Below are 12,739 nucleotides of genomic sequence, written 5' to 3'. Positions count from 1 at the left end.
TGGTATGGGGTTGCATTAGTGCGTGTGGCATGGGCAGCTTACACATCTGGAAAGACACCATCAATGCTGAAAGGTATATCCAGGTTCTAGAGCAACATATGCTCCCATCCAGACGACGTCTCTTTCAGGGAAGACCTTGCATTTTCCAACATGACAATGCCAAACCACATACTGCATCAATTACAGCATCATGGCTGCGTAGAAGAAGGGTCCGGGTACTGAACTGGCCAGCCTGCAGTCCAGATCTTTCACCCATAGAAAACATTTGGCACATCATAAAACGGAAGATACGACAAAAAAGACCTAAGACAGTTGAGCAACTAGAATCCTACATTAGACAAGAATGGGTTAACATTCCTATCCCTAAACTTGAGCAACTTGTCTCCTCAGTCCCCAGACGTTTACAGACTGTTGTAAAGAGAAAAGGGGATGTCTCACAGTGGGAAACATGGCCTTGTCCCAACTTTTTTGGAATCGAGGTTGTATATTAAACTGGTTAACTAAGAAGTTTCAGATTTGCTAACTTTATTTTCCAAAAGTAATCTCCCAGTGCGGCTAATCCTTCCATCTTAGATTCATTGTCTATAGTGACGTGCCCAAAACTGCCTGCGGTAATCATCAGAAAACTTGCTGGAACACTGAAATCTGACCATATCTGTGAGATTACACTGATCCATGTCCAATTTCCTGTCTGTACAGGAATCGGTTGACGTTTTCCTGGACTTCCTGTCAGAGGAAGCTGGTAATAAAGTTGTGATGGTCACAGATCCACCCTTTGGAGGTCTGGTGAAGCTTCTGGGCCACACATTCTCGAAGATATCACACACGTGGAGGAGTCTACAGGGAACTGGTGTGTATTTAGATGATTGTATATGAGGCACAAGTCCAACTTTGTTTTTTTTGGTGGTACAAAAGTTTACCCCCCCCACTGGTTTTTGAGTGTCTCGTGTTCTTCAGATCCAGAACATTAAAAATGAAGTATGGGTGTGTCTTTTGTGGTGGAGCACTGATTTGAAAAAGGTCGTCCTAAAGGTGTACAAACTTGCGCACTCAACTTTGTGCACATGTTCAGATGAAAATAGCGATGCAGGACGTCTTTTTTTTTTTTTTTTTTCTCTACTCGGTAACGATGGATGACGGGATCGATCCACTCACAGTGTGTTCTGTCCCGCGTCCTGTAGAGAGCGGCGGTGTGTCCGAGATGCCCATGGTGTGGATATTCCCGTACTACTTTGAGCCGAGGATCCTCGACTGCTTCCCTGCCTTCACCATGTTGGATTATCAGGTAACGGATTCTGCATCAGAAAACAAAAAGCAAAAATACAAAAACGTTACACAAGGATCAAGTCTTTCACTGATATTCTGTAGGCTTAGAGCCTGACGGATACGAGAAATTTTAAGACCAATGCTGAATTCAAAATCTGAGGATTTAAAAATCCAATAATGAGAAGAATATTGTCTGGCTTTTTTTTCATGGTCTATCAGATATATTCCATTCAGCGAGCGTGATACTGAATGAGTCAAAGATGAGTAGCTGAATAGAATATATCTGATGGACCATGAAAAAAAAGCCATTTATTATTATTATTATTATTAGTAGTAGTAGTAGTAGTAGTAGTACGTACACCAGTTTTTCGATGTCCGTTGGTATGTTTTTCTCTCGTAAATATGTGAAGAATATCTAATGAACTTTCGGTAGCCTTTCAACGCGTCTTTCCCAGCGAACAAAGAAATGCTTCTGCGCATATGCAGCAGAAAACTCTCCCTCATAGGATATTCCCATCAGCTCTGATGTGTGACGTCATGTTGTCTTGACAACCGTGCAATATCGTAAACCATATTCAACGCTCATTCTCCATTGGGTAGAGTGACGTAATACACGTAGGATAAGCGATATGCTAACAATATTGCATGCTATCAAACCAAATGAATGGAACCCGCTAAAAGGGAGAACGCGTGTTTTTATTCCATCGGAAAAGCGTGCTGCATCGATTTTTTTTTTTTTTTTTTTTTTTTTTTTTTTTTTTTTTAATATAATTTTTTTAAACAAAGACTTTCCTTAACATTTATGTGTAATTATTTAAGAGTCCTCACAAGTTTGAAAATAATCATGTTTTATCATCATCAATCATGCTGAACAAAAGTCCAACAAAATATTAAACTTGTTGGCGACTCTGCTCAGGTCAGCTGATTGTTGTGATTTGTGGTGTTCCAAATGCTTGTTGCCAACAGGAGCGTTAGTGTGCCCTCTGCTGGACAAACTATGCAATGACCACTCATAACATGGTTGAAGGATCCTCCCCATTTTCTTTTAAATTGCTATTTCAATACTGATTTATCTAGAATTAATCAATCATATTGGCTGATATCGGTTCTATCGGCTTTATCAGTCGGATGTGTGTATACACTAGTCAAGGTTTTGTAACACCATTTATTTTAGCAATTTTGATAAACCAGTAATGGCGTTTTTAAATGGGGAAAAATAAATTTATGGTGGAAGTTACTTTATTATTCTTCACTTTATGATGGATGCAATAGAAAAATCCGAGATCCTGATCAATAACACACTTATTTTCTGACTTTTTTTAATCTACAGGTTCAACTTCTTTATTTAAAGTGCACTGTGTTTAATAAAGCATTATGTAGAGTCTCATGAGGATCTCAGAACAGCCTTTTTAATTAAATAACCATTAAATAAGCCCATTAAACTACACCATCCTATGTGGTGTAGTACCGTTTTTAATATTTTTCTTTGTTTAGTAGCCATTCTGTACTTTTTTCCCTGTAATTAGCCGCGTTTCCTTTGTGGAGTAAATCTAACCGTGTGTATGAAGAAGCACTTGGTGCTGGAGTTGGTTAAACATGACGAATCTGGAGTCTAATGTTTCTTACATTCATGACAGAAGCTACAAATCCAGAGTGAAGCCATCATCCTGCTCATCACCGGAGTCACACCAACATTCATGTGTTTGTGTCCCACACCATGTTCCATCATCCCGAGGTCTCACCACAGAGTGATGGAAGAGCGTTAATTTTAAGTAAACCGGTAGCAGTAGTGCATCGTGAACGCAGGTGTTTTTTGCTCCTGCAGGTGGATTATGATAATCATCCTCTGTACAAACGCGGGACGATGGGCCGTAAGCAGTCCCCAGTCCGACTGTTCACTAACCTCTGTCCCAAAGACATCGTCCTGCCTAAAGACGAAGGCTACAGGTAGACCTGACCACACACACACTTCAGTCATCCATATTTACTCAGGAAGTAAATGCTGTTGTGGTCAGAAGTTTACATACAGTGACATGAATGTCATGGTAATATTTGGGTTTTCAGTAATTTCTCTGAACTGTTCGTTTTCTGTGGCAGAATGACTGTACAATTCTTTAAAAGAAAAAAAAACCATGAATTGGGTGCACAAGTTTTAATTTTCTTTGGGTTTACTGAAATCAACACAGGGTCAAAAATTTACATACACACTCAGATTATTAATTCTGTAGGTGCAATTGGTAATTAAGTGATCAGTCTCATTAAGTAATACCTTTAATTTTGGTGCTTAATAAATTACCAAAATTAAATTATGGTATATTCCAAATTATTATCACTTACCGTATTACATAAATCATATGCACCTTGGAATCCTTTGAGATTTGGGCGACTTCAAAAGTATTGGAACAACAAATAAAACAAGTTTCAATAATTTAATTTATTATAACAAAGATAAAAATGAATAATATCAGCAGATATATACATATAAACAAGCACCAATGTTGTGTGTGTGTGTGTGTGTGTGAGAGAGAGAGTGTGAGATTGGAATCTTATCTGAGGTATGTGTGTGTGTTATCTGAGGCATGTGTGGTTGTGACCACGTGTTTCTAAGTGGAAACAAAAGAATTAGCTCTGGTAGCTAACTCCACGTGTGTGTGTCCATGTGGTGTAGGCCTTGGCCTCAGCAAAAAGGTTAGCCTAGCTTGCTAACGAGACAAAGGAATTAGCCGTGTGTTTAGCTAAGGTGTGTTTGTAAGGCCTGTGGAGGAGAGCCGCCACGTGTTCCCTTGAGACAATACCCTTAGCCCTGGATGCTAGTGGGACAAAAGAATTAGCCGTAGGCTAATTTCACTAGCTTATAACACTAAATCCACTGAAATCTTGATGAGGTCAAGATATGTGTAATAATGAAATTAAAATGTTAGACAGGAATAAGAGAGAGAGCATGCAAAGCCTATCTATGAAACAACTGAGAGGTCAAAACAAAATAGAACAATCATCAGTTCAACATCCTAAGTGTTTACAGTGTACACAATTAAACCTTTCCTGAGTTTAAATTCACACTGCTTCATAAAAGCAAATTCCTAAGACTAGTTTTATGCCCAAAAATTGCCAGTCTTACTTAGTATCTTGCCTATAGCAAGATTATGGAGATATGTTCTGAGACTTTTGGAGTTTCACCGTTGTGAAGGCCTTCTGTGAAGCAGAGGATTTCTTGGTCTGATGCGTGGTCGCTCGTGATGAAAAGAAGTCTCTGATCAATGTGCGCAGCGCTTCAAAATTAGAAGGATCCGGTCGCTGCTTAACTTTTAAATAAAACTGCAGCCCAAAGCAGTTTAGTATGTACTTGTAATGAATAAAAACCAGTTGTAACTCGACTGAGTTTAAAATCGCGCGATTCTGGACTCTACCGTGACCAAAGGTAAGTAAAAGAAAAGCGCGAAGCTCTGATTCTTGCAAGAAAGAAGAAAAGACGTCTTTATCTGGTTTGCTGGTGCGGAGCAAATCTCTTTGTGCCTGCAGACCGCTGGTCCAGACGGAAAGAGGAAGACGGAAGCGTTGTTCCGTTACTTATGTCTTCCGGGAGGAAGTGATGTTGGTGATCCCGCCCACGCGTGACGTAGGTCAATGCGGAAGTTGGCAGATGAGAAATGTAGTTTCTTAAAAGGGACTGTACCTACAATTCCAAGGTGCTGAAACTTCCAAAATGTCTCTTATCTTGCCAAGGCCTCTTAACTTCCTGTTAGTGATCATGATTGACTACAGCTGGTAGCTTCTCTGTGCCTTCATAAAAAGGGTTTGTTTACAGCACTCATTGGATTGACCAACACACAGTAAAATGTGAAAGTCCAAGGAGCTCAGTGCAGATCTGAGAAAGAGGATCGCAGATGTACACAACTCCAGAATGTCTCTTGGAGCCATTTCTAAACAACTGCAAATTCCAAGATCAGTTCAAACAATTGTATCCAAGTTATTGTGAGGTGTAGTCACTTTGCCAAGCCACTTAGCTTCAAGAAAACCCAAACTGTCACCCTCAGCTGAAAGGAAATTGGTTTGGATGGTCAGGAACAACCTGGGAACCACCATGGTACAGCCCTGCCATGAACTGGAAGCTGATGGATCACTGTTTACAGTTCAGATCACCATGGACTAAGAGGCTGCAATCCAAAAAATGACACCTTCAAACTTAACTAAAGTTTGAAGCTGACCACACGGACAAAGAAAAAGCCTTCTGGAAGAAAGCTGTATGGTCAGATGAGACAAAGATTGAGTTGTTTGGCCACAATGACCACCATGTATAGAGGGGCACTGTAACAGCTGGTGGTGGTGGTAGGATCATCATGCTCTGGGGCTGTTTTGCTGCCAGTGGAACTGGTTCAGTGCACAAAGTGGATGGAATAATGAAGGAGGAGGATGACCTCAGAATTCTTCAACATAAACCATCAAACTTGAACACGACTTGGGAGTTACAACAGGAGAATGAACCCAAACACGCATCAGAGCTGGTTGTGGAGGATAAAGCGACTTCAACCAAGGAAAACAAAAAACAAATTTAATTGAACTCTACCAATTCTACTATGAAGAGCTGTGAAATATCCAACCAGAATTCTGCCAGAAGCTTGTTCACGGTAAACAAAAATGTTTGGTCAAGGTGAATCTTGCGAAGAGACATTTTACTCAAATATTAGGTGTGCTGTATGTATCATTTTGGCTCTGTGTTGATTTCAGAAAACCCAAAGAGAATTGTGCACCGAATTCTAGTTGTTGTTTTTTTTTTTAAATGATGTATGCTGTACAAACAGTTCAGACAAATCATTGAAAGCCCAAATATTGCCATGACATTCATGTCACTGTATGTAAACTTCTGACCACAACTGTATTCAGTGCTTACTCTCACTCCTGATCACCTCCTCAGGTTCTGTAGTATCTGTGAGAGGTACGTCTCCGCGGAGAACCGGCACTGCCCCGACTGTAACGCCTGCACATCCAAGGTAGGCCTTGTGGGGTTTTTACTGCAGTATTATTTTATTATTAAGCGCAACAATAAAGGAAAGTACTTTTTTCCCCTTCTTCTTCCAGAATGGAAGACCATGGAGGCATTGTGCTGAATGTGGGAAGTGTGTGAAGCCCTGTAAGTGTTCCTTCTTCCTTTTTATCCAGGACATGTTCAGCTACATTACATCAGCAAAAAGCAAACGCTAACAGTTTAACGTTTCACAAACTGCACAAATAAACACCACCACGTGACTCAGAACTGCTGTTGAGCGAAATAACGTCGTTCGTTATTACATATAACAAGGATGGGAAAATTAGTATCATAAAATACAGCTAACCCAGCAGGGACAGTCGGAGCGCCGCTTATCTCATGACAAAACGGTCCAATCAGTGAATTTGGCGATTTTTGTCCACGCTTTTTGCAACATGTTGACTTCAGTCGTCAGCTAGAACTCTGTTTGGTTCTGCTACTTCATATAAAAATGACAATATAATGAATTTAATCATGCAAATATAACTTTCGATGACGTCACACTCATGCTTACGAGAATATCTATCTGTCTATCTGAAGAGGTGCACTTAAGAGCGGACGCAGCGATGGATTTCAGGTTATTGTAGACAACGTGGACGCGTGCATGTTTTTTGTTTGATGGAAGGGTTAAAAAGCATCAAGTTGTTTTAAGCTCTATGACGTCCTTCTGTACACTTTTGCCGCTTTTCCACTACAAACGCGGCTGAGCCGTGCCGTGCCGAGTCGAGCTGAGTCGAGCTGAGCGGGGCTGTTGGAGTTGCATTTCGACTACAACCGCGCTGAACCGTGCTGGCTGGAAGTGGGTGGACACATTGGGTGGAGTTAGCGAAAGTGGGTGGACGTCATGTGATGTCGTCAAGCAGCGCAAACAGTGACATCAGTGACAGTGGCGGAACAAGTCAGAGCCGGGCCGGGGGCGGGGCAAATGACCGGGCCCTTTATTAAAGCTTATCATAACATCATTTTAGGCTACAAAATGTCCGCAACTGCGGTGTTTACCAATTTCAACACTACTGGGTGCAACTAATGTTATTTAGTACATCAAGTCCTTCAAACGAACATGCAACTCAGAAACAAAAAACATTAGGATACTGTACATGGCTCATAATAAAACATCAATAGCCTATACTGCGCACATTATTTGAAGGGCATACGAATGAGCGCTCAGAGGTTGCAACGGTGACAGGAAGAGTCAGAAATAAAAAGGAGGGCGGTGCAAACCTCACTGAATGCACTGTGTTTACCAATTTCAACACTCCGGGGTGCAACTATGTTATTTTGTACATTAAGTCCTTCAAACGAACATGTAACTCAGAAACAAAAAAACATTAGGCGACATACTGTACATGGCTCATAATAAAACATCAATAGCCTACTGCGCGCATTATTTGAAGGGCATACGACGAGCCTTGCGCTCCGCGAACTCGTCCACGATGTTCTGTATGTCACTGATTCAGTGAGCTTTTAAGCGGTAGTCTCACGACCCGGATAGTAAACAATAAACATGGAGGACATGGAGTCGTTAGTGTTGCTGGTCTTGGTGCTGTGGCTTGTTGTCACCGACAACACCAACAGATACTGGCAAGAGCGTATAGATGAGGCGAGGCGCATAAGGCTTCAGAAATTCTCGTAATTCGTAATTCTTCTTCTTCCGGGTTTGCGGTGTTTACAGATCCCAGCGTGCTCGCGGGGCGTGTGTGGGCATGTGAGGACACTCCTCCTCACCAATCACTGCACAGGGGAGTGTCTGCTCACGCCTCCAGCCTCACTCGGCACGGTTTGGCTCGCTTCAGCCCCACTCCAAAACGGTGCGAGTTTTAGGGGCTAAGCAGGGCTGAAACGAGCTGAGTCGTGCTGGTTTTTGGTAGTCGAAACGCGAGCCGTGTCGGGCTGAAGTGAGCTGAAAAAGGGTAGTGGAAAAGGGCCATTTTATACACCACAGTGTGTCAAACCACACACGAGTCTGTCTGAACAATGAGAAGCGAGTACATAATGATTTATACGAGCTAAACTGGTAGCTATAAACAGTTTCGTACTTTTTAGCTCCAGCGCAAAAACTAAAGTCTGCACACTGAAACTGAACACGTCTTGGCTGATCACCGTGCACACAAGGATGTATTTACATAATTCCCTGACTTTATCGTCGCTGTAACTGTCGTCTCTTCCCCTCAGCATGGCATCACTGTTCCTCCTGCAGTCGCTGTGTGCTTCCAGACCATCGCTGCGGACAAACCGGCTGCTACAACTGTGGTGATCCTGGACACAAACACAAAGCCTGCCCTCTCAAACACAGGAAGAAGTGAGTGATCTCACACAGCGTTCTCTTGGTTGTGACTCGCTGTGCGTGTTTTACGGATGAACCTGACCCGAGCCGCATCTCGTCTGTTGTGTTTATTACAGTGTCCAGAGTGCTAAAGGACCGTCCAAACACCACAGCAAGGCATCGAAGCGCACAGCTACGAAAAGGAAAACCAGAAATACACACAGGAAGAAGAAGAAAAAGGTCACATGAGGAGCTCCAGATTGGAGTGAGCATGATGTACAGGGTGAGGTTCAAAGGACGTTCAGTGGAACGAGAATCTCAGATCTCTTTTACAAACATGTGGAGAGCAAAATGTCCTGCACATTCTGGCTCTTTGGAAATAAACTTTTTTTTTTTTCCCCCTTCACTCTGGGTAATGAGTAACTTTCTTACCAAAGTGTGCTTCATGGCTTTCTCGGTGATTGGAAAGGTTGTGAGGTCAAATCATGATTTCCAATGTCGCTTGGATCCTTGGGAGGCAGTGAATATCCCTGAGTCAGTTAAAACGAGGTGCAGTTTCAGAAATCAATCAATCAGTCACTCACTTGTGCACTTCTTACTCTCCGCAATCAACATCAGAGTTATTATAGTTAGGGGTCCAAGCAGGAACTTGGACTTCGAGGTACTTCAGACTTCACTGCGTGTTTGAGTTGTGAACTGTATGACTGTATTGTGATGAAACACATCAATGCTGACGTTAATATTGACAAGATCACCTTCTTAACTAAAAATTGGTATCTTATGGCTCAAAAATGGCTCAAAACGCCACCTGCTGGTTATAACCCTGAACTGAACTTACAAGGCCGATGCTGATGTCAATCTTTTGGGATTATTTATTTGTTTTATTTTAAATAAAAGTTAACGCCCTCTAACCAGAGGTGGCTGGCCCACCCGCTCCCCCCAGCCCTTGAGTGGGAGTCTGTAAACCTGCACTCTTTTTAAATATATGCTGATCGAGGACCAGGGATATTACTGATTAACTCCTGCCTCATACACCCATGCCCTTCCCTGCCCACTTTTTTAGCGTCTTTCAGAATGATGCAGTGGGTGGAGTTGCACTTTAATTTGTTCCATCAACCTCTCTGCCGCTAAAATGTTAATGAACTAAATCCATGCTAATGGAACTGATGCTGCGTTCAAGATGCAGTTGTAACTGGCGCAACGTTAACTGTAAATGAGTTTAGAGCAGAATTACTTTAGATCAGTGCATGTGCAGACACCAGTACTTGGTTAAATCTAGAATACTGATTGTTTTAGACAAGGTTAGAGAAGCAGCCTTGGACCCAAAGGGTTGCTGGTTCAGTTGGGTTCCTTGAGCAAGGCACCTAACCCCAAACTGCTCCGTGTGCGCGTACGCTTGTGTCAGGTTTTGTGAAGATGATCAACATTAGAGTTATCACTAACATTAGCCGGCTAGCTTGTTGCTAATGTTAAGTCCATGAATGCTTGCCGTTTACAACAGTAGAACAGAACCAATAACCAGTCGAATTTCTCACCCTGTAACTGTAGATTTATGATAGCTCTGTCAGAGCATGTAAAGCTTATAAAAAGCTGTGTAACAGCACACGCCATGGCCTCATGATCAGAGAAGCAGCTTTGGGACCAAAAGGTCACTGGTTCAAGTCCCTGGACCAGCAGGAATGGCTGAAGTGCCCTTGAGCAAGGCACCCGGCTGCTCCCCAGGCTGCTCTGGGTCTGGTGTACGTCGCTTTGGATGACAGCATCTGCTAAATGCCTGTAAAGTAATGTCATGGATTTTTTTTTTTCTTTTTATACTTTGCATGTCAAACTTTGAGGTTGAAAGTGACATTATTCCGACTCGCAGACTGAATTAACACTTACAAGGAGCCATGAGGGCAGCTTTATTCTCCAGTTAAAAGGGGTCCTGGCTATAAAAAGTTTAAGAACCACTGATAAAGCATTACACAGAAACAGTAGTAGTGAGGACTGAATTCAGACAACACTGTGATTAGAAAGTGCTCCAGAAACATCGTTAGATTTAAATTTTACAAATTGTGACACAAATACAAAAAAGTGTTGGTTTTCTTTCTGTATTAGGACACACCAAAACAATTATTTTGAAGTCTGCTTCTCCAGTCAAATGCCAAGCTTTCGAATAAACTACTTTAGAAATCTCTGGATTTCCAGTGCATTATGGGTAAAAACTTGACAGTGACCTATCCGTGGAACATCATTTGTTTCGACAACACAATACAAAATGAACAGTATTAGGATAATTTTTACAGATGGATTCCAGTGATTTATGGACAATAAAAAAAAAAAAGTTTATGCATTAGTCGATTTTGTCTAAATTCACAATCGATGGTCGTTCAGTGGCTCAATTATTTAATGTTTAATACATTTTCACAATTAGACTCAAACCCGTTTGGTCTTTTACAGAATGATTCCCCCAGAATAATCCATTTGTCCTGGACAAATATCCACAAAGAATACTTACCAACCCGTTTTAGTTCGTTTTTAGTGACCGTGCACTCAGTGTCTGAACTGTATTACATTAAAATACTGTATTAATTTAAATAAGCAGTAAAACTCAACCCAACCTGAGCATCCAGTTCTTCACTTAACAGCATCCATAAAATATTTTTTTAAAACATTCATTTAGCTTTCCTATGGAAATATATAAGCTCTATAATAAACAGTTTTGTTCCCAGATATGACAAGGACCTGTGATTTAAAAAAAAAAATCCATCCTTCTTTTTTTTTTTTTTTTGTCAGTATAAATTGTTCATAAATGTCTCAGTGAAGAGAACACCGTCCTTCATGAAATACCTGCACGGTGAGAGACAATGCTTTGGGAAAATTTAGACCATTATCACATTAAGCACATGCCCTTTGTGTTATTACATCATAAAATATAAAAGCCAATCATGTATGCAAATTAAGACATGTAAATTAGTAGAGAAATGTACAGCTGGAGGTGTGTGTGTGTGTGTGTGTACACACTCTAATCTGTAAAAGCGCATTGTTCCGTGACCTGTGAAATCACATTGTAGGTTGAATTGGGATTAATTAAATTATAAATTATGTGATAATTGATAATTAAATTAATCAATTTATAAATAAAGATCAGTCTCATAAAATCTTAAATTATTAATCTTAACACTCACCGTGAATGGTTACATTCAAGATTAATGGTAGCTCTGTATTAGATGGGAAACCCAGTTGTATACAAAAGCTAAATTCTGAAGGAAAAAGGAGTTCTAAATAGTTGACCTTGTGAATAAACAACAGGAACAAGTAAAATGCAATTCAATTTTATTAGCTTTTATTTGTCTACTACTCACTAATAATAATAAACTCAAAATACATTCAATGTCAGCAAAGGTAATAACAAGACAAAACAATGGAACAATTACACCTGGACTATAAATTTGAGGGAAAGAGAGAGAGAAAGAGATAGAAGGAAAAAGAAAAGAATCCCTTGTGTGTGCGTGTGTGTGTGTGTGTGACCTAGCTTGTCGTTAGCTAAAACAAAGGAATGTTAGCTAAAACAAAGGAATGTTAGCTAAATAGAACAAAGGATTAGCTCTGTGGCTAATGTGTGCTTTGTGTAGGTATCTGTGGGCAGATGCTAATGACTAGCCACTCTGGCAATGCTTAAACAAAATGGCGGTCAGTGCCTAGGTGTCGTATCACAGGTAACTCAATGAGGAAGGTATCAAAATGGCGTCGGAAAAATGGCGCCTGCAGGCCTAGTCGAGAACACAAGCCTACCAGCTAGCGTATCACCCTGAGGTAGCTAGCAATAAGTTGCTAAGGAGAATCTGACCACGCTACAGCTGGATCCAAACACTGCACTTAACAACAATTTCCAACAGACTATCTAGGCAAAGAACTCAACGCGAGAGAGAGAGAGAGAGAGAGAGAAAGAGTGTGAGAGAGTGTGTATATGTGTTGGATGGAGAGAACTAGGCCTTGTAGCGGTCTAGCCTCGGAGCTTAAAATAAACTTGTCGCTGCGCTGCTAATCAGATAGGGAAGCTAGCAATGGAGTTAAGGAAAGATATCATGCAAGATACCCTGTCTAACAAGTTCAAAGAAAAAAAAACAGAACCAAAACAAACAATAAAAACAAACAAACAAACAATAAAAACAAACAAACACCTTCCGTGTCTGAGCGGGTATGCT

At 41.0% G+C, this 12,739-nt stretch overlaps 1 protein-coding gene across 1 annotated transcript in view; it reads left to right on the top strand.

Annotated features, from left to right (window-relative positions):
- Positions 1-8,958, top strand: part of zcchc4 (zinc finger, CCHC domain containing 4) — a 28,454-nt gene extending 19,496 nt beyond the window's left edge. Inside the window, exons 7-13 of the mRNA XM_060939184.1 lie at positions 700-850; positions 1,182-1,285; positions 3,092-3,213; positions 6,179-6,254; positions 6,343-6,394; positions 8,462-8,588; positions 8,690-8,958. Of these exons, the coding sequence (XP_060795167.1) occupies positions 700-850; positions 1,182-1,285; positions 3,092-3,213; positions 6,179-6,254; positions 6,343-6,394; positions 8,462-8,588; positions 8,690-8,801 (744 nt within the window). The 3' untranslated portion in view covers positions 8,802-8,958. The remainder of the gene's footprint in view (positions 1-699; positions 851-1,181; positions 1,286-3,091; positions 3,214-6,178; positions 6,255-6,342; positions 6,395-8,461; positions 8,589-8,689) is intronic.
- Positions 8,959-12,739: the final 3,781 nt, after the last annotated feature.

The sequence above is a fragment of the Neoarius graeffei genome, chromosome 14 (assembly GCF_027579695.1).
Source record: "Neoarius graeffei isolate fNeoGra1 chromosome 14, fNeoGra1.pri, whole genome shotgun sequence".
In the NCBI taxonomy this organism is placed as follows: Eukaryota; Metazoa; Chordata; class Actinopteri; order Siluriformes; family Ariidae; genus Neoarius; species Neoarius graeffei.
This window is presented reverse-complemented; position numbering and strand designations above follow the sequence as displayed.